A 21440-nucleotide genomic window follows, 5' to 3' on the forward strand; every position below is an offset into this window, starting at 1 on the left:
AGTGCGTTGTAGGAAATTTTACAGGTGGCCCATCTACAGAACTAGTCGAATCGAGATTGAACGACGAAACACTTTTTGGCTTCCACAGTACTTATATTTTTATCGAGAGTATAAAAAAAATTTTTTTATAATTTTAGGTATTTTAATGTGAAAAACAATTTAAAAAAAAAGTCACACGAAAAGAAGGTACATCATGGAAAGCATCGTCTATAAAGGAGGGAAGAACAAGGATTGTAATTCTTTTTAATTTTTTTTTTTTTTCTTTAAGTTACGTTATGAAAATAATCATTTATTTTTTAATCTGAAATCTTGAGAAAAAAATACATTTATCACAGGAATCTCAAAACTCAGATTAATGTTTAGTTAGTTTATTCTTGTTTCATATTTTTTTCTGTCTCTTTTTGAAAAGGTTTAAAAACAGTCAAAATTATAAATATTTCTATTTTACTAATAAGGACAATTTTCAAAAACTCTTTAAACTGGAAATTTTTTTTTTTTGTAAAAAAATGTTTTCTTTTTGATATTATATAACTATTAGGAATCGTCACCAGAAATTTTCGTGTCTTTTAACGAATTATGAATAAAGAAGTTTTCGTACTGAAAAACAAAAAAGTAAACGGTTTGATTCTAAAAATGAAAAAATATAAATTTTGTTTCTAAAAAAAAGGGTATTTTGTTTTTGAAAGACAAAAAAGTAACAATTTTTTTATTAAGGGCATTTGAACCATTATGACGTCACAATTTGCGCAAAGCATGTGTTCCAAAATTGTGACGTCATAATGGTTCAAATCCCCTTAAAAAAGAAAATTTATATATTTTTGTACAACGTCGATTTTGTAAAACAAAAAAAAATATAAAATTTTGTTTCAAAAAACAAAAAAAAGTATACATTTTGTTTCTATAAATAAAAAAAAGTATAAAATTTTATTTAAAAAAAAAAAGTTTAAATTTTGTTTCTAATAGCAAATTTTGTAATATTTTGTTCTTTAAAAATCAAGTTTATACATTTTTTTTCTTTTTTTAAATAAAAGTTTATACTTTTCTGTTTTTAATAATACATTAACAAAAAGTGTAAATTTTGTTTCTAGAAACAAAAAAATGTATAAACTTTATTTTTGAAGAACAAAATAATAAAAAATTTGTTAATAGAAACAAAATTTATACATTTTTTGTTTTTTGGAACAAAATTTTATACATTTTTTTGTTTTTAAGGACCAAATTTTATACTTTTTTTTGTTTTTAGAAACAAAATTTACACTTTTTTGTAATGTATTATTAAAAACAGAAAAGTATAAACTTTTATTTTAAAAAACAAAAAACGTCTAAATTCTATATTAAAAAAAGGAAACAATGTATAAATTTTGTTATTTCAAAAATTTGAATTTTTCGATTTTCAAAAATGAAATTTATAATTTATTATTCTTTAAAATAAAATTTGAACCTTTTTGTTTTTTTATAACGTTGTTTACAAAAATAAAAATATATAAATTTTATTTCAGAAGAATAAAAAAATATAAATTTTTGTATTTTAATAACAATTTTTTCTTTTTTTTTTCTTTTTCTAGAAACAACATTTACACTTCTTTCTAAAACATTGTTTTTAAAAAACCGAAAATATATAATTTTGCCTATACTTTTATTATTTTTTATAAGTATAAATTTTGTTTTGTAATAACAAAAATTATTCTCTTTCGTTTTTCAAAAAAAAATATATTTATAATTTTGTATAACGTTGTGTTTCAAAGAACAAAATTTACACTTTTATATATATCGTCGTATTTTCAAAATTAAAAAAGTGTACATTTTGTTTAAAAACAAAAAAAGTTAAAATTTTTTTTAATAAATGTTTTCTATTTTGTTTTTCAAAAAAATATATTTATAATTTCGTATAACTTTGTGTTTCTAAGAACAAAATTTACACTTTTTTCTATAACATTATGTTTTCAAAAACAAAAAAGTATAAATTTTGTTTTCAAGAACAAAGAACAGTAAATTTTGTTTTCAAAAAACAAAAAAACTGACATTTCGTTTTATTTCTTTTTCTTTTACGGTGACGTTTCCTGGATATTAAAAAAATTGTGAATTTTTAATACTATATTATTACTATTATTATTATTATTATTTTTAATATTATTATTATTATAAATATTATTATTTTTATTATTATTCTATTATTATTATCATTATTATTAATATTATTATTAATATTAATATTTTTAATATTATTATTGAATATTGTGAAATTTTGTTTATAGTTCTATTTGCAGGAGCGATGACGTGAGAGATTGATTTACTTAACGTTGAATACAATTATAATATTATAAATTGTTAACGTTTAGGTCTGCCATAAAAAAGTGACGATACAAAATATTGTAGTTATATTATTATTATTAATGTATAATTGTACACGTTGATGCTCCTGTGCCTATTTTGTTAATTAAGTTAAGTTGCAAAAAAAAGAGGATTTTTTTTATTCGTCAAATCCTGTATAATGTTTCGTCATATTGTTGTAAATACGTGTTTAAAGCATAGTTATATACACCAATTTATTCATCAGTGATCTGCAAATCTACTTAAGTTCTAATCGTGGATTTATTTTGACAAAATACATCTCTCATATTAATTTCTCAACTATATATATATATTATTATGTCAATATACGTAAATGATATAAAATTTATATATAGAGATTATTAAGAATTTCTGATTTAAAAAAATGGACAATTTATTATAAAAAATATTTATTTATAAAAAATGAACATTTTTTTCGTAAGTATGTGATGAGAAGAAAAAATGACACGAACAAACAAACAAATTATGTTAGAAAACTGATGAAAAAAAAGTTTGTTAGTGTCAGATTTAATTTTTTTTTCTTTTGGGATTTATTCTCATTTTTTCTTAGTTTGATATTTTATTGTAAAGTTGGCACGCACTTTGGCACGTGCAGGATATCGTGGCAATATTAAAAAAAAATACGGGCAGCAATGCAAATAAATAATACTTTTTTTATCTCTATAAAGATCTGATTATTATATATTTGAATATATATAGATATATATAATAAATCGTATTATTTTCTGAGAGTTTATGGCTATAGAAAAATAGGTAGAAATAGAAAAAATATTAAAAAATAGATATCTACAAATATATTATATTTTATAATTCTGGTTTTGCCAGTGTTTATTGTGAAAATATTTCTCTTTATCATGATTCAAAAAGTGTTTTTCTTTTTTTTTATCCATTCGAATATTATATGTGGGTTTTTTTTTCATTTCCTTATATTTAAATGTGTGATAATCTAAGACAAAAAAAACGATATTGCATAATTATTAATCTATTAGTAGAGTATATATTTATGCAGTACCAGAATTATAATCTCATTATATAGATGTATTTACTGTCGGAGATAAAAGAAAATTGCAAAAAATATAATTTAATTTTGACTTATAATAAAAAGAAACAATTTTTTTTCTGAAAGTTTAATTTTCTTTTTTATATTATTCACACGCAAAAATAGTTGATATTGTATTAATTGTGTAATTTGGAAAATTATTTTAGAAAACGTACAATATATAATTATCGTTTTTTTTTCTCGATCAGTGACAGATAAATATTTTTATTACTATTGTTACATTGGAAAATTGTTTTTTCGAGTAATTGACACTTGAATAAAATTGAAAAATCGAAAGAATTGTTGTTTTTATTCACGCCGCTTATAACCATGTATTTTTTATAGCGACTTTAATTTTAATTTTTTTTTAATTATTCAAAAATCGAATTTAAATAATTTTAGAAAATTTTTTAAGTTGATTAAGAATTCAAAAATTAATAAAAAAGTTTACTTGGAATACGTTAAACATTTAATTGTCTTCAATTTAATTTTACGAAAATTCAATTATTTGAAAAATTAAATTATAAATAATAATTAAACTAATTAAATAAGCTGAAATCATCGAAAGCTCTAAACCTCGAAAGCTGAAATCCCCGAATGCTCTAAACCTCGAAAGCCGAAATCCCCGAATGCTCTAAACTAATGTTCCCGGGAACATTTTCACGTGGGGCAGTTAATTTTCATTAATTTATATTTTAAAATTTACACTTGAATATTTTCTGTTCGAATTTTTGAGAATTCAATTGTTTTCAAAATTTGTAATTAAAATTCATTAAAAGTTATTGATTTTTAAAAATTGTAATAAAATACTTGAAAATAATAAATTGTTTTCAATTAAATTTTACAAAATTTTAGTTATTCTAAATTTTTTAATTAAATTTTTTTGAAAAATTAATTAGAAAAATTATTCAAAAATAATTTTTAAAAAGTTTGTCTGTAGTTATGTTAAAAAAAAAGTCGAAAAAAGTCTTAATAATCATAATATCCAAGGCATAATTAATAAATAATTAACGCATTTGTTCTTTAATATGAATTTATAGTTTAATATAATAATTATTTTAGGAACCCTGAATTGACGAGAATTTTCATCAATTTATTTCTTACATTCATTATAATTTGTCAAATATAAAATAGAATAACTTCACTGTAATTTTTTTTTTGTTCATTTTTGTCCAATTTTAAATTTTAACTTTGTCAAATAAAAATTCAAATAACTTTACTGTAATTTTTTTTTTATTTTCACTTTTTGTCCAATTTTATATGCCGGTTTTTTTCGTTTCCTGGGGAAAATAATTTTCTCCTCACCAGTTTCTTTCGCACACATTTCTTTCGCAACCAAACTCATTTTACTTGAACTCAATTTAATATTCTTCAAAACCAACGGTTCAAATTCTTTAAAAAGTCCAATAACTTTTGACGACAAACTAAATGGAATATCATTATCGAGAAAGAGTTGTGTAATCTTATGCTCGGCATCACGTACTTTTTCCTTAAATGTAAGACCCTTTGTTTCAATGGTACAATCATCATCATTTTCATTTTTTATCTTAATATCTAAAATATTATTCTTTTGATACAATATTCCTATATTGTTATTTGATAAATTTGATACATTATCAATTATACAGCCGTAACGTAACATTTTTATGGAGATTTCCTTCTTTTTTATGTGCTTTATTGTTTCCTCGTGTTTACGAATTTCCTTTCTGCCGCAACTCAATGTTTTGTCACAATATTTACAGTAAAATTGCGAATCATTTTTTATTCTTATAACCCATTCCTTCCACGATGGAAACTCGTCAAACCATTCTTGTTGGAAACTTTTTACACTTTTTCTCTTTTTGCGCGCTACTTTTTTAATTGCTGATTCCCCCTCTGCATTTGTCACTTCCTCATTTATTGACATATCTGTTATTATTTCCTCTGTCACCGATTCCTCATCGTCTGACTCAATGTTTTGTTTAAAAACATTTAATTCCGCCATATTAAAATTAAACTGAAATTACAGACAAAATTGATAAAAAATTTTCTTTCCTGGCGCAATTACGAAAAAGTTATTAAAAATATTTTCTTAAATTTTCAAAAATATTATTAGAATTTTAAAAATATTTTCTTAAATTTTCAAAAATATTATCAGAATATTAAAAATTTTGTTTTATAAACGTTTTTTTATGCACGAAATTGTAGTGCCCCTGTATCTTGACAACCCGACACTATTGTGTCAAAATGGTCAAAATATTATTAAAACTCAAGTTATTAACAAATCGTTTAATATACATTTCTATTGTGGGAGCAGTTAAGAAATTCTATTTTCTAAATTAAAATTAAAAATTTACCTTGTAGTTTTAAAGAAGCAGCAGTTGTTTTTATTAAACAATCAAGAGGACATAACCTCTAAATTGTCAATCTTCTTTGGTAAATATTCAATACTCTCAACACTGTCACTTAAATTTATTAAAATACTATATCTGCACAACAATACATTTACTTGTAAAATGTAAAAATTATACTTTTCTTCTTTTGAGAGAAATTATATAAACATTTCATTTATAACAATTTCTGACGTTTTCCTATGTAGAATAGTATTGTTTATAAAAAGCAAGGTTGGGTCGTTGACTCGTGCAGATATTAGGATCAATTCATACGGTCTAAGAATAGCAAATTCGCGCGCTTCTATTGGACAAATCTGAGATTATGGCTGATCTGCAAGTAAAATCTGAAGGCTGGTTCACAATTATTTTCGTTTACGCAGTAAAATTCAGCAAATTACCTACCAAACGCTGTTTAGCATATTAATTTCCACGATTTCCAAGTATTTTTCTTTTAAACTTTATTTTTAAAACGTGGTGATTTCTGTGAGTTTTTGATAAAACTAAATATGAATCATGTAAGTCAAAAATTTCAACTCGTAAGTGGAAATTTTATGCCGCTTGTTGGAAGTAAGTAATTTAATAATGGAAATAAGTTAACAACATAACCTTAAAATCAGTTTCGTGCAAAAGGTGCAAAATTTGAAAATATTACAATTTTAAACCATATTTTATATATTTTCAAATCAAAATCTTTTGGATCAGTAAAAAAAAGTAATGAAATTGTCTTCATTATGATACTGTTATGAATTTCTATATAAGCATAGAATTTAAATGTATAAAACGAAATATTTTTAGTTGGAACCTTTCGAGTACACAGTCAGCATATTTTTAATGTTCTCGACGAAGCTTTAAAAGCAGGATATCGGTCAATTGGTAAGTAATTTCGGATTCTTGAACTATTATTATTATCAGGGTTATCACAGCTCAGGGAATTCAGGGAAAATTCAAAGATAATTTTTTGTGGCAACCCTGTATTATTAACTATTATTTATTCCTTATTGCATTTTTAAGCGAAGGATTAAATTTCCCCGATCGATATGATCGATATTAAATATAATAAAATTAATGTTTTCAGACACTGCTGCTGTTTATAGAAACGAAGATGCAATCGGAGCTGCTCTAAAGATATTGCTTCCAAAATATAATCTTAAAAGGGAAGATATTTTTATAACAACCAAACTTGGTAAGTAATTTATTTGTTAATTAACTTATTTGGTAAGTAATTTACTTGTTAAGTAACTTACTTGTTTTTAAGTAATCTAACCGAGTAAGTTTGCTAAAATCGAAATAAATGAAATCATTAGATAAATTATTTAATTATAATAAATCTGCTTCGAATAAAATAGATCCAGTTGAAAATGGAAATCCAGAAGGTGTACGACGAGCTGTTCGCAATTCATTAATGGCCCTACAAACCGATTATGTCGATTTGTATTTAATTCACTGGCCGGGCGCAGGTAGAATTCACGCAAATTCTTCTCTAAATACCGAATTACGTACTTTAACTTGGAAAACTCTGGTAGAACTGCATCAGCAAGGTTGCTTAAAGTCCATAGGCGTTTCTAATTACAATATCAATCATCTTCAACAATTGTTTAAAAATTCTGATGGTGTTAGACCATCTGTCAATCAAGTAAGTTGTCTTTTCATTAAATAATTATAAAACTAAGTAAAGAACATAGTTCTAAACATTAAAATGAACAAAATTTTATTTCTGATTAAATAATTAAAAAAAATAATGTTTCGAATAGTGAATCAGAATATTTTTTAGTGACAGGGAGGAAATCAGAATTCTGTCTTGAAATAAAGAAAAAATCAAGTCAATATAAAAAATCTAGTTATTAATTAAAAAAATGTATAATTAACAGGTAGAATGCCATCCTCATTATCGACAGGACGAACTATTGAAATTCTGCACTGAAGAGGGAATTCATCTTCAAGCATATTCCTCATTAGGAGGAAGTGATAATGGAGCTCTTTTAAATGATTCCACTGTTCGTAAAATATCCTCAAATCTTAACGTATCACCGGCTAGATTACTTTTAAAATGGGCTCTTCAGCGAGGAATTGGTAAATTTTTCTATATTTCGAATTCACTAATCAGGAAATAATTTCAATTTGCAGGAAAAGTTAAAAATAATTAAAATTTTTTTCGCAGGCATCATTCCTAAGGCACAGAGTGCAAATCATATTCAAGATAATTTAAAACTTGATTTCACAATTGATCAAGAATCAATGAAGTTACTGTCGAATTTACCAGAAAGAAAATATGCCTGGGATCCAAGTTCCGTCAATTAAAAACTAATTATAGCGAAAATATAAATTTTTGTAAATAATAAAAATAAAAAAATATTTCCTTCAATTCAAAAAAATATTAAATTTACAAAAATTTGAAATTCGATTAAATAGAGAATAATTTACAGAAATATTTAAAATTGAAAATAATAAAGGGAAAAAAAATGTTAGAATTTGCCAATAAAATAGCAAAATTATGCCTTGATAAGTACAAAACATTGAAAAAAACTGGAAAACCAACAGCGAACGAATGGACAGTTTTGTCGGGAATTATTTTAGAAAATAATAAACAATTAACAGTAGTTGCCTTATGTACAGGGACAAAATGCCTAAGCGGTAGAGAATTAATAACAACGAAAATTGACGAGATTGGAAATAAATTGAGTGATTCACATGCCGAGATACTTGCTCGACGTGCATTTCAAAGATATTTATACAGTCAAATTGAATTGATTATGAATAGTAAAGAGAGTGATGTATTTTTTAAGAAAAAGGAAGGGAAAATAGAGTGTAAAGAAAATGTTTCATTTCATTTTTTCTCCAGTCAGACACCTTGCGGTGATTGTTCAATTATTCCGAAAAGACATTCAAACTCTGGTGATGATAATGGAAGAGAGATTAAAAAAATGAAATTAAATGAAAGTGAAAAAATTGAGGAGACAATTGAATTTGAAAATGATATTCATCGAACGGGAGCGAAATGTATAAACAATGATGAAAGACAGGATTTACATTTATCGGGGGAGAATTATCATGTAGTTGGACCATTGCGCACGAAACCGGGGAGAGGAGATCGAACAATGAGTCTTTCTTGTTCGGATAAAATGGCAAAGTGAGAGAATATCTTAATTTATCCTTTTTTTGAAAAATAAATTAATGTACTGAAAATCATTGAATTCTTGTAAAGTATTTTTCAAAAAAAATGTTTAAATAATTGGATTTTATGGAGAATTCAATTATTTTTAATAATTGTAATAAAATTCTTTAATCAATTTATAAATAATAAAAATTTTCGTAAACAATTCAATTATTTTTATAATATATTTCGTAAAAATAATGTAATTTTTTAAAGTACCTAATTTTAATGGAAGATTTTGAAAATAATTGAAATTTACAACGAATTTTATTAAAAACTTTTGAGAACAATTGAATACTCTAGAAAAATTGTATTACAACTTTTAAAAATAATTGAACCTGTTAGAGAAATTTTATTAAAATTATCTTGAATATAATTGAATTTTTTTCCTAGAAATTTTATTGAAATTGTATTGAAAATAATTAAATTTCTCAGAAGAATTTCTAATTTATGTAAATAAATGAAATAATACATTTATGATATAAATATATAAATAGAAAGAAATAAATAATAAATAAAATTAAAAATAAAATATAATTACGAACTTTCTTGAAATAAATTCAGGTGGAACGTTGTTGGAATTCAGGGATCATTATTATCTCTATTAATTCCTGAAATAAAACTAAAGACAATAATAATTGGAGGTAATTGTCCATTTTCTCTGGAAGCAATGGAACGCGGTCTATTCAAACGATTCGATAATTCAACTGGACCGAGAATATTTCAATCGTCATTTTCATTTGACGAAATAAAAGGCGAAACAAGACAAAATCCCTGTCCTTCTAGTATTATTTGGTGCTCAGTTTCCGAAAGGTAGGAAAAATACAATTCTTTCTCTTTCATTATTAATTTTTATCACAAAAAATATTCTTTTCAATATTAGATATTAAATTGTATGTAATTTTGTATAATTTTCTACTTTTGAAGAAATCTCGAAATTGCCGTCAACGGAAAAAAACAAGGCGTGACGAAGAAAAAATCGGGAATTTATCTTCTCGTCAGTCGACGTGGATTATTCAAGATATTTATGAAAATTTACGATAAACATTCAAAGGATATTGAACTACCACAGCATCCGAAAAAAATTACTTATCAACATTGTAAGAACTGGTCGCATTCCTATCGAAACTTATGGCACGAGGCGAAAATTACCACTTTTGATAAATGGCCCACAAAACCATTGTCATTGCAGAATTTTATATTATAATTGTTTTATTTTTCTACTCATGGAATTCTATTGTTTGTTGCTCTTAATAAAAAAAAAAAAATACGATAAATCTGTCGAATTTTTTCATTTGTTATTTAGAAATAATTCTAATTTAAAAAAAATACAAAATAAATCAGTAATGATTAAATGAAAAATTGTTTCTTATATTTACAGTAAACAAATAATTGATTTTGAATTAAAATTTTTACCTCCAACTTCTTATCGAACTGGTTTATTATAATTGGAAAATCCAATTCCAATACAAGTTAAAGTCACTTGATTCTCCATTGTCACTGTATCGTCCTCGTCTTCTTTGACAAATTCCAATTGGAATTTAACACCGAAGAAATCTTTTAAATCGCGTAAAAATTGAATCCTGGAAAGAAAATTCAAAATAAGTTAAAAGTAAAATTGCTTTTGAAAATTTATTTCAAAATTTTAAATCATTATTACAAATAAAAATAAAATTATAAATGAAATTAAATAAATTTAATTTAATAAATTGTAAGATTACTGAAAATATTCTTGAAAAATTTTTCGCGACTTACATAACTGGAGTTAGGGGTCCAGTAGTAATTTTTGAAACATCTTGTTTGCCTAGTGCCATAAAAAGTGCAGTTATCATTTGGAAAGGAGAATCCACACATCCATTTCTGTAAAAATAAAATTTCTATTTATACTTTTTTACTGTATTTTTAATCCATTTTTCATTTTGACTAATGGAAATTTTTTTTCAAACTTTATTTAAAAACTAATTTAAAGAAGCAAAAAGTAATAATTCCAAGATTAAAATACAATACAAAAAAGAATTAATAAAAAAAAATTACATATAATGCAAAAGTAATGAATAAATGAATTAAATAAATATGAAATAAATGAAATAAATATGAATTAAATAAAATAATAATAATAAAAAAACGGACCTGTGTATTTCATCTAATAATTTTAAGGCGGCTTCTTTCCCTAAATCTTCGGGAATACAGGGCAAACCTCCAGGTGGAACAATCGGCGAAACAGATTCGCCACAATAAACAACTCCCGTTGTTGTCTCGGCAGATAAACAAATTCCAAAACCTTAAAAGAAAAAAAAAACTTAAAATTTTTAATTGAAAACAATTTGGCTAATTTCTGGTAGTTTTTAATCTTCAAAGCATTAAATTAGAATTTCATTAATATTTAAAAATTACAAACATTAATATAGAAGAAAATTAAAAGAAATTACCTGGTGATTTTCCACTGACAGCACCTCGACTCGCATCAGTGTGAATATAAACGTCGGGAATAAAATTTAAACAAACTCCCTTCGCAGATTCGACGAGTCGATTTGAAATTGCTGGCGAAACTCTTAAACTACAAGCAACGCCTCTTATTCGTTTCACTAAACCGCTATCTAGTAACTAAACATATTTTCCTTTTAACATAATTTAATTAATTTTAATTATTTAATTGAATTTAATGATATTGAGTTATTAATCAAATAAATGAATTTAATTCAATTTTATAAGTTAAAAAATTTGAAATATTTAAAAAAACTTTTCTAAATTAAATACCTGTAAAGTTCTAAGACTACGAATCACTGGACATTTCAAATGCACTTCCCCACCTCCTAAAGGTGCGACACCTCGCTTTTTAATTCTCAATTCAATTTCATAGGCAGGTCCAAGAAATTGTTTAACAATTGGAATTCCCGAAGATTTTATTCTATCAATACTTGGATCTGGAAAATGCAAATTTTATTAATATTCTAATTCTAATTATTAAACTTTTAATAAACTATTAAAATTCTAAAAGACAAAAATTAAAATTACTATTATATATAATTAAAATTATAAAAAAATATAATGAAAAAAGATTTTTGTTAAATTAGATAAATCTTTATTGAACGAAAATTTATTAAATTATTTTCTATAATTTTTAAATAAAATTCTCCTTTAAATCAATTATTTTTCGAGAAATTTGATTAAAATTGTATGAAAAATAATTGAAATGCTAATAGATGTTTTATTATTTACGAAAATAATTGAATTATTGCGAAGAACGTTACCCAGTGTACTATTTGTGATTCCTTTGAATTTGACACTTAACGATTGTTTACAAAATGGTGCCAATGCCAATGCAACTTCTAAATAATACGAAATAGAACGTTGTAAACTACAATCATGTTCAAATTCACCACCTTCCAAATTACCCGGAACATAATACAACGATGTTCCTGTTTCGTTCACTTCTGCTCTCATTCCATTTGAAATTTTTCTCAAAAACGTCAATAAATTCAATTCGAATTCTGAAAATTTAGGAAAATAAATCCAAATTCATTATTATATAATAATAATAATAATAATAATAATAATAATAATAATAGTATCATTATTATAATGATATATAAAACATGAATTTAAATGATTAAAAAATTTACAATTTTGACGATAACTGTATGAATAACTTTCTAAGTTTAATTATATTTAATCATTTATTAGCTATTTTAAAAAAACAAGTTAAATAATTAAATTTTACTGTATTTCTATATTATATTTTCATAATTATATATTTATATTTAATAAAGCCAGAAAGATATATTTAAAAAATATGACAGTAGAAACTAACCTCTAATACCAGGATCATCATGTTGACTTCTTATGTCTTCTATTTTCACCGATTTACCGGACAATGTCGACAGAATAAGTCTATTTTTCATGTAATTACAACCCTCGTATATGAGAATATTGTGCTTTACTTTGGCAGGCATTTTAACAATTATAAATATAAATTAATAACAAAAGCACGTGTCTTGCATCCGCGTTCTTTAAACATGCAGAGATAGGTAGTTACAACAATAAACATTCGTTTCCCGAATAAAAAAACATGAAGTAGATTGTGAACGTACCCTAAAGGTGCAAATACGTGAAGTTGGACAACTTTTTTCAGTTTCTCAACCTTGCAACATCACATGATGTCACTCCTATGTTCCCAACCCTGCCCGCAAAGAACTGTCAATTTTAATTAAAGAAAAACATTTTTTTATTTATTATTAAAAGTGTCACTGCAAAACAAAACTGAATTAATAATTGAAAATAAATAATTTATCGAAAATTTTCACAATTACCATTAATATTTTTTTTAGTACAAAATTCCAATAGTACTTTTAAAAAACGATTGGATTGTAAGAAAACAAATGCCATTATATAATCGCCAAAAGGAATCTTAGTATAAAAGAAAGTAATTAGGATTTAAATACAAAATATTATTTTAACTAATTCAGTAAATACAGCCCTGGAAAAAAGAAAAACTTTTGTCGTGTACATAAAAACACGGAAGTCGAACACTTAATTGTGTGTGATTTTTTTTCTTTCATTCCACGTGTGACGAATGGAAACTTAATTAACTTAATTAATCAAAGAAAAGTTGCCAATTTTTTTTCTCGTGTCCATTAAAATTTTCTATGGTAAAATATCGAAACTAGTGTTAATTTTCTTATAATTCTCCAAATTCAAACTATATAACTCATATAGAATTTCACGATTGTATTTGTGTTTGTGTGAGTGCGTTTCTATCTTCAGCCAATGGCGAGACGACAAATATGTTTTTCCGTGATGTCGCATTATGTATATATAAAATACATTGAGAGACTTATTACTTTGATAAGATCAAATTAGAGGATATAACGTCAAGACAATTGTATAAAAAAAAATTAACAATTTTTCGAACAGTATTTTTTGTTTGTTTCAGTGAAAGAAATTGCAATTATCACTCGTGAGTTTTATTGTCAAAATTTTCCAAGCTGTCAAACGATTTTCGTTATTATTTTTTTATTCGTAAGTGTAAAAAAGAAACGACAAGAAGTGAATTAATATTTATTAGCCTCGGTTTTCTTATCGACTTTTTCCTGCTTTTATACACGTAATTGGTTTTAAATTTGTTTCCTTCTCTGTAAAAATACACAAACTCTTCAAAAATGGAAACTGCTGGTGTTCGATTAATAATAAAGGCTCCGAATCAACAAATTGAGGATCAAATTGTCATTTGCGAACTTGGTTGGACAATTAGGAAACTCAAGGATTATCTAGCCGAAGTTTATCCAAGTAAACCCGTAAGTTTACATTTTATTCAATAAAAAATCTATTAATATTTCTCTATTTTTTCTCGTATTCTCTTGTTTTTCTTTTATATAGATACATTAGTCTTGACGTCAGGCAATAAAAAGAATAAAATCCAATTGTTAAAAATACATTTCTTTTCTATTCGAAAATTATAGAGTTGAACTAAAAAAAATTAGATAGAATTTTTTAAATATTCAACTGTATTTTTACCTTTATTTCAATATACAATTTTTAAAAAATTATAAATTTTGTAGTTTTGTAATATTTTATTCTTACAATTCAAAATCGTTTTTATTTTACAAAACTTTTTATTTATGTTATAATTTTAAAACATGAAAAAAAGACTTCATGATAAACAATAAAAATGTACAATATATTTTTGTATTTATTGATAAAAAACGAATACACGATGAAGTAATAAATGCAAACAGGAAAATTTTTTAATATCTTCTATATTAATAATCGTTGTGTTCCGGTAATCTGTTCGCAATTTGAAGTTAGTTTTTGTTTATTTCTTTGTTTCGAAACTTTTTTAATAATTTTTCATTTTAAAGTGTTTTCAATTTTAAAATTAATGTACTGAAAATCATTGAATTCTCGCAAAGTATTTATTAAAAACTTTGAAAATAATTTAATTCTTTCAACGAATTTTAATAACATTTTTAAGAATAATTACATTTTTCGAGGAATTCGATTAAAATTGTATTAAAAATAATTGAAATTCTGCAATGAAATTTATTATTATGAAAATAATTGAAATATTGCGAAGAATTTTATAAAAAAGTTTCAAACAATTGATTTTTTTCGAAAAAATTTTATTTTTAATAATTGAATCCATGTGAAATTTTCATTATTTTAGAAAATAATTGAATATTCGTGTAGAATTTTTACAAAATTGTTTTTAAATAATTCGATTCTTTTGGGAAATTTTATTAAAATAATAAATACACAAATTATTGAATTAAAAGAAATTTTTGAAAATATGTAATTGAAATTTTGCCATAAATTTAACTAAAATTTTGGAAAGTAATTTAATTTTATTACTTTTGAAAATAATTGAATTCTTGTGATGAATATATTGTTATTTATGAAAATAATTGACTTTCTCCGTATGATTTTATTATTTATAAAAATAATTAAATCCCTGAAAAGAATTTTAAAATTCATGTAAATAATTGAATTACTGCGAAGAATTTAATGCCAAATTATAAAACATTTAATTTTTTCAAAGAAATTTATGCAAATTCTATTTTAAATAATAATTGAGTTCCTGTGCAATTTATATTTTTTTGAAAAATAATTAAATTTTCTTGTAGAATTTTATCAAAATTTTTGTTTAATAATTGAATTCTTTTGGGAAATTTTATTAAAATAGTAGAATATTGAAAATCATTGAAATAATAAAATTTTTTGAAAATAATTGAGATATATTCATGAATTTTATTAAAAAAATTTTAAATAATTGAATTTTATTACTTTTGAAAATAATTGAATTCTTGTGATGAATATTGTTATTTATAAAAATAATTGAATTTTATACACATTCCTGAATAAAATTGAATTTCAGTGAAGAATTCTGCCATTTATATAAAGATAATTGAAATGTTGACGAGAATATTATTAAAATTGTACTGAAAATACTTAAATTTATTGTTTTGAAGAATTTATTTGAATTTCTTTTAAATTTTTAAAATAATCGTGTTTATTATTAAGTGTAATTAATAATTTTATTATCAAATTTTATTAAGATTATTGATATAAAATTAAATTTTTTTAAACAATTTAAAAAGTTTTAATAAATAATTAAATTTAAAAAAAAAATTTCTTTAAATTTCGTGAAAATAATGTATTATTTTATTTTTACAATTTTAATTGAAAATTTTGAAAATAATTGAAATTTACAAAGATTTTTATTAAATAATTTTGAGAATAATTGAATTTTTTCGAAGAATTTTATCAAAATTTTGGAAAATAATTAAATTTTTTCACAAAATTTTTAAAAGAACTGAGTTTAATTGAATATTTTTATTAAAACGTTTAAAAGTAATTGAATTTAATTAATATTTTTAAAAATAATTCTATTCTTTACAGAAATTTTATTAAAATTGTATTGAAAATAATTGAATTCTTCCAAAGAATGTTATTATTTTTGAGAATAATTGAATTCATGGGAAAAACTTTTTAAAAATTTTTTTGAAAATCGAGAATTTATTGAATTCTTAAAATAGAATGAAGTGGATTTTTAATTTATTTATATGTTTTACAGGAAACGAAAGACCAGAAATTAATATATTCGGGACAACTTTTAAACGATTCGGCATGTTTAAAAGATGTTTTGCGACATTACGAGGACACTGAGGATCAACCATTCACTGTGCATTTAGTTTGTCCAACTGATAAAATGGGCGTAAATGAAAATAAATTGGATAAATCAAATGAAAGTAATAATAATAATAAAAAAAATACATTAAATACTGAACGTAATGCGGAACAAAATCGCTTTGATTCGATTGGCGGTCAGGGAACAGTGAATACACAACCAACTGCTCAAACATTTCCAATACAATCATTTTATGGACAATTAAATAGTCAACAAATTGCCTGGATGCAACAAGCGTACACACATTATTTAACGCAGTACATGCAATTGTGAGTATATTTTGTATTTTTTTTTATTTGGAACTTTTTTGCTTTTGAATATTAAATTTAATTAAATTTTAATTTAATATACTGAAGATTAAAATATAACAAAAAAATTAATTAAATGTAATTGTTTTGAATTAAAAAGCAAGAAAGTGGATGAAGTGAAAAAGAAGATTTGTTTAATTAATTTTTGTTTTCTTTACAGAATGGCTGCTCAAGGTGTTCAAGTGCCAAACAGTATACAATATGTTCAAAGAATGAATCTAAATGCAAATAATTTAGGTAATAATAATAATGCTAATGGAAATAATGTTAATCAAAATGAAGAAGTTGAACAGCCAAGGCAACAGCAACAACAACAACAACAGCAACAAGATGGTGTCGATGCGGCAGGTGGCGATGATGCTGCAGCAGCAGTGAATCGAGATTGGCTCGATTTCTTCTATATGCTCTCGAGGATAGTTGTTTTATTGAGCATCGTCTATTTTTACTCATCGCCAATAAGATTTCTCATTGTTGCCTTTCTTGGACTTGCCATGTATCTGTAAGTTTATTTTTTGTTTCCTCAATTTCTCTTTTCTTCCTTCAATTATAAGATTTCTTACAAAAAATATTTTTTTTATCGAACTTTTAATTTAATTTAATTTTATTTTATTATTGAAATATTCAATAATTAGAAAAACAAAATTAACGTTCGTGAAGTTTTCAATGTTTTTAATCAACGATTAATGGGAAACAACTATTTTCCACACGAAAAAGAATAAATTTTTTCTTTTTAAAAAAAATTGCTAAGGTAAATTTGTAAAAAAATTTACGAGCGAAAAATTATTATAATTATTTTAATTCAATTATTAAAGTATTATTATTATTTGGAGTGATCGATCAAGCCATCAATATTATTATTATTACAATTTTTTGAAATAATTGAATTAAACCAATTAAAGGAATTTCAAGTAAATGTATTAAAAAATTTGAGAATAATTGAATTTTTTAATAATGTTTATAATTGTATTTAAAAAATTCATCTTTTAAAACAATTTATCAAAACTTTGATAATAATATAATTGAATTCTTGCGAAGAATTTTATTAAAACTTTCTAAAATAATTGATTTCCAAAAAGAAATGTTATTAAAATTGAATTGAAATTGCATTCTTGGAAAGAATTTTATTAAAACTTTCCAAAATAATTGAATTCTAAAAAGAATATTTATTGGAAATTGCATTGAAAATAATTGAATTCTTGTGATGTATTTTATTATTTTTAAAAATAGTTAAATTTTTCCGAAGAATTTAATTATTTAAAAAAAAAATTTAATTCTTTCGTAAAAATTTATTAAAATTGTTTTGAAAATAATTAAATTCCTACGAAGACTTTTCCTTTTTACAAAAATTGAATTTTTGCGAAGAATTTTATTATTTTTGAAAATAATTGAATTTCTGAGAAGAATTTTTATTTATAAAAATAATTGAATCGTTTCGTAGAATTTTATTAAAATTATATTGAAAATAATTTATTTCCTCCGAAGAATTCTATAATTTATAAAAATGATTGAATTGTTTCGAGAATTTTTATTATCTTTGAAAATAATTGAATTCTTTCGACAAATTTTATTAATATTTTTTTTAATTAATTGAATTCTTTTATGAAATTTTGTTAAAAATGTTTTTCTAAGTAATTTAATTCCTGCAAAGAATTTTACTATTCATAAAGATAATATTATTACATATTATTTATGAAAACAATTGAATATTTGCGAAGAATTTTATTAAAAAATTTTCAAAATAATTTAATCATTTCGAAGAATTTTATTAAAATTGTATTGAAAATAATTGAATTCTTGTGATGTATCAAAATAGTTGAATTTTTCCGAAGAATTTAATTATTTTTTAAAATAATTGAATTCTTTTGTCAAATTTTATTAAAATTGTTTTGAAAATAATTGATTTTCTTCAAAGACTTTTACTATTTATAAAAATAATTGAAATTTTCCGAAGAATTTTATTATTAATGAAAATAATTGAATTCTTGTGAAGAATTTTATTAAAATTGTTGAAAATAATTAAATTCCTTCAAAGACTTTTACTATTTATAAAAGTAATTGAATCGTTACGAAGAATTTTATTATTTATAAAAATAATTGAATTGTTTTGAGGATTTTTATTATTTTTCAAAATAATTGAATTCTTGCAATGAAGTTTATTAAAATTTTTGTTTTTTGAAAATAATAAACAATAATTAATTACAATTATTTTCAAAAGAATCTAATTTTAGATAGAAATAGAATAAGAATAATTTGTATTTTATTCTAATTAAAAAATTAATTTAATTAAAAAGATACTCGAGCGGATTCTTTCGAGTGCAGCCAGTTCTCCTGCCTGAGAATAATAACGCACGGCCTGAGGAAAATAATCCACGACCGGAAAATAATAATGCACAAAATGATGAGCAAATTGGTGTTCAACAAGAGGGTGGTGGCAATCAAGAGACTAATAGAACCGTACCCGATGAGAGAATAAATCCAAATGAAGAAAATGAAACCGAAAGACCCGGTGCTTTAGCATTTACATGGTCATTTTTCAGTTCATTTTTTGCGTCCCTAATTCCGGATCAACCAAATGTTCTCTAATTTTTCTTCATTAAAAAAGAGAGAATGTGAAATCATCATTATTTCCTATTATTTTTCTTTTTAGAAAAATTTCAGAATTCACTATAGAAAAAAGAAAAAAAAACAATTTCCAAATAGATGCCATTTTTGTAAGACTATCAAGACTCAAATCGAAATGAATGGATGGAAAAAAGAGAAGATATTATTTATGCAGGATAATAATCGAAATTCTTCTTTTTTTTGAGGTGAGTCATTTTCCTATATTGTATATAAGAATATTTAGAAAAAAAGATGTATATTTTTAAACTTAAATACTGTCCAATGTGCGTTGTTATTATGTTTAAATTATAAAATAACTCCTAAATTACAATACTAGATTTTTAAACTGAAAACCTTGTAATGAAAATAGAAATTTGAAAGATTAATTTTCAATTTAAAAATTGATATTTGTAATTTATGGAAATTTGATAATACGAGAGGATATTAAATATGAAAGAAAATAATACAATATAAAATTCATTAGAATTATAAAAAAATACTATATGAAGATTAAGTAATGAAATTAATGTCGATTATTAGTATTGTGAAATTTATTAAATGCAAAGTAATTTTTATAAAAAACATTTTTCCTTATGTTACATTCAAAGAATTGATTAGAGTATTACGAATATAATTCAGTAACTTATGTGTCGTAAATTTGATTCTATTTTTTTAATTTCTAGTTGTAATTTATGCGAAAGATTGTGTATGTGTGTTTCGTTTTTATTTATAGAACAGGAAAAAAAAATTACATGCACATTTTGAATTGTTGATGAATAATTCATCGAAAGACAAAAAAAAAGTTTATTATTTTGTCTATTAAGAAGACACTAAAATAGAAGAGAAAAAAAAACATAAAACAACGACGCGAAATAAAAAGCTGTGCTTGTAAATAAATTTTAACTATTAAGTTTAGTTTTTTGGATCACTTCGTGATTGTCTTTTTTAATAGTGAGGCTAATTACCAAACATTGATACTGACACATATTAATTGTGCTATACCGTGGTGTATTGAACCTTGTGATTTGTATCGTAATGTAATTAATAGCGGGCTTTGTAAAGAAAAAAAAATAATAATAATTGACTTTTATTCGTATTCTTTATCTATACATATATTTACAAAAAAAAAAAAAAAATAAATTAAATACTACTATCGTCATAATAAAAAATGGTATTTGAATTTACAAGAAATTGTGAAATTATCTTTTTTTTTAAATAATTATGTAAAATATTCTTTTTATATTTAAAATATTTTGAAAATAACAAATATAAATACTTAAAATTCAGTAATTTTATATTTCTTTTAGAATTGATTTTTAATTAAAATTTAATTAAAATTCATTAATTATAGATAATCTTTATCTTCTATATTAATAATCGTCGTATTTCGATGTGGTCTGTTCGCAGTTTGAAGTTTAGTTGTTTTAATTTGTTTTTTTATTTCTAATTTTTTTGATAACTTTCCTTTTTATGAATTTGAAATAATTTAATTTTTGCATTGAATTTTATTCCAATTTTTAAAAAAAAATAAATTTTTTCGATGAATTTTATTCACAATGTTTGAAAATAAATAAATTCTTTCAAGAAATTAAATTAAAATTGTGTTGAAATTAATTAAATTTCTCTCTAAAGAAATATATCAAAATTTTTGGAAATAATTTAATTCTTTATAGAAATTTTATTAAAATATTTAAAAATAATTGAATTTCATCAAGAAATTTTTTTTGAAATTGTATTAAAAATAAATAATTCAATTCTCTTGCAACAAAGTTTATTTATAGTTTAAAAAAAAATGAAATTCTTTCGAAGAATTTCATGAAACTTTTTGAAAATAATAAAACAAAAAATGAAAAGAAAAATAAGATTTGTAAAATTTTTAAAAGAAATTGTTTCTAAGAAAATTAAAATTTTTCAGAGAAATTTAGTTAAAATT

General features: G+C 23.0%; 5 protein-coding genes across 5 annotated transcripts; 3 read left to right on the plus strand and 2 right to left on the minus strand.

The window, feature by feature from the left end:
- Positions 1-4516: 4516 nt before the first annotated feature.
- Positions 4517-6032, minus strand: LOC122505475. The gene is made up of 2 exons (XM_043617125.1): positions 5728-6032; positions 4517-5387 (listed from the first exon to the last, which is right to left on the minus strand). The coding sequence occupies exon 2, from the start codon at positions 5373-5375 to the stop codon at positions 4608-4610; it is 768 nt and encodes a 255-aa protein (XP_043473060.1). The 5' UTR covers positions 5376-5387; positions 5728-6032; the 3' UTR covers positions 4517-4607.
- Positions 6033-6156: 124 nt separating this feature from the next.
- On the plus strand, positions 6157-8169 carry LOC122505474 (aldo-keto reductase family 4 member C8-like). Its single transcript, XM_043617124.1, has 6 exons — positions 6157-6330; positions 6559-6636; positions 6839-6946; positions 7110-7396; positions 7632-7833; positions 7922-8169. Exons 1-6 carry the CDS (start codon positions 6270-6272, stop codon positions 8059-8061), a joined length of 876 nt encoding a protein of 291 aa, XP_043473059.1. The 5' UTR covers positions 6157-6269; the 3' UTR covers positions 8062-8169.
- Positions 8160-10191, plus strand: LOC122505471 (tRNA-specific adenosine deaminase 1). The gene is made up of 3 exons (XM_043617121.1): positions 8160-8890; positions 9479-9727; positions 9842-10191. The coding sequence occupies exons 1-3, from the start codon at positions 8223-8225 to the stop codon at positions 10119-10121; spliced, it is 1197 nt and encodes a 398-aa protein (XP_043473056.1). The 5' UTR covers positions 8160-8222; the 3' UTR covers positions 10122-10191.
- A 73-nt stretch (positions 10192-10264) lies between these two features.
- On the minus strand, positions 10265-12948 carry LOC122505473 (probable RNA 3'-terminal phosphate cyclase-like protein). Its single transcript, XM_043617123.1, has 7 exons — positions 12726-12948; positions 12166-12405; positions 11672-11838; positions 11344-11518; positions 11045-11195; positions 10670-10774; positions 10265-10497 (listed from the first exon to the last, which is right to left on the minus strand). The coding sequence occupies exons 1-7, from the start codon at positions 12865-12867 to the stop codon at positions 10341-10343; spliced, it is 1137 nt and encodes a 378-aa protein (XP_043473058.1). The 5' UTR covers positions 12868-12948; the 3' UTR covers positions 10265-10340.
- Positions 12949-13073: 125 nt separating this feature from the next.
- Positions 13074-20603, plus strand: LOC122505472 (homocysteine-responsive endoplasmic reticulum-resident ubiquitin-like domain member 2 protein). The gene is made up of 4 exons (XM_043617122.1): positions 13074-14208; positions 16485-16867; positions 17067-17405; positions 19198-20603. The coding sequence occupies exons 1-4, from the start codon at positions 14074-14076 to the stop codon at positions 19487-19489; spliced, it is 1149 nt and encodes a 382-aa protein (XP_043473057.1). The 5' UTR covers positions 13074-14073; the 3' UTR covers positions 19490-20603.
- Positions 20604-21440: the final 837 nt, after the last annotated feature.

Source organism: Leptopilina heterotoma, unplaced genomic scaffold (assembly GCF_015476425.1).
Source record: "Leptopilina heterotoma isolate Lh14 unplaced genomic scaffold, ASM1547642v1 Lhet_36, whole genome shotgun sequence".
Lineage (NCBI taxonomy): Eukaryota > Metazoa > Arthropoda > Insecta > Hymenoptera > Figitidae > Leptopilina > Leptopilina heterotoma.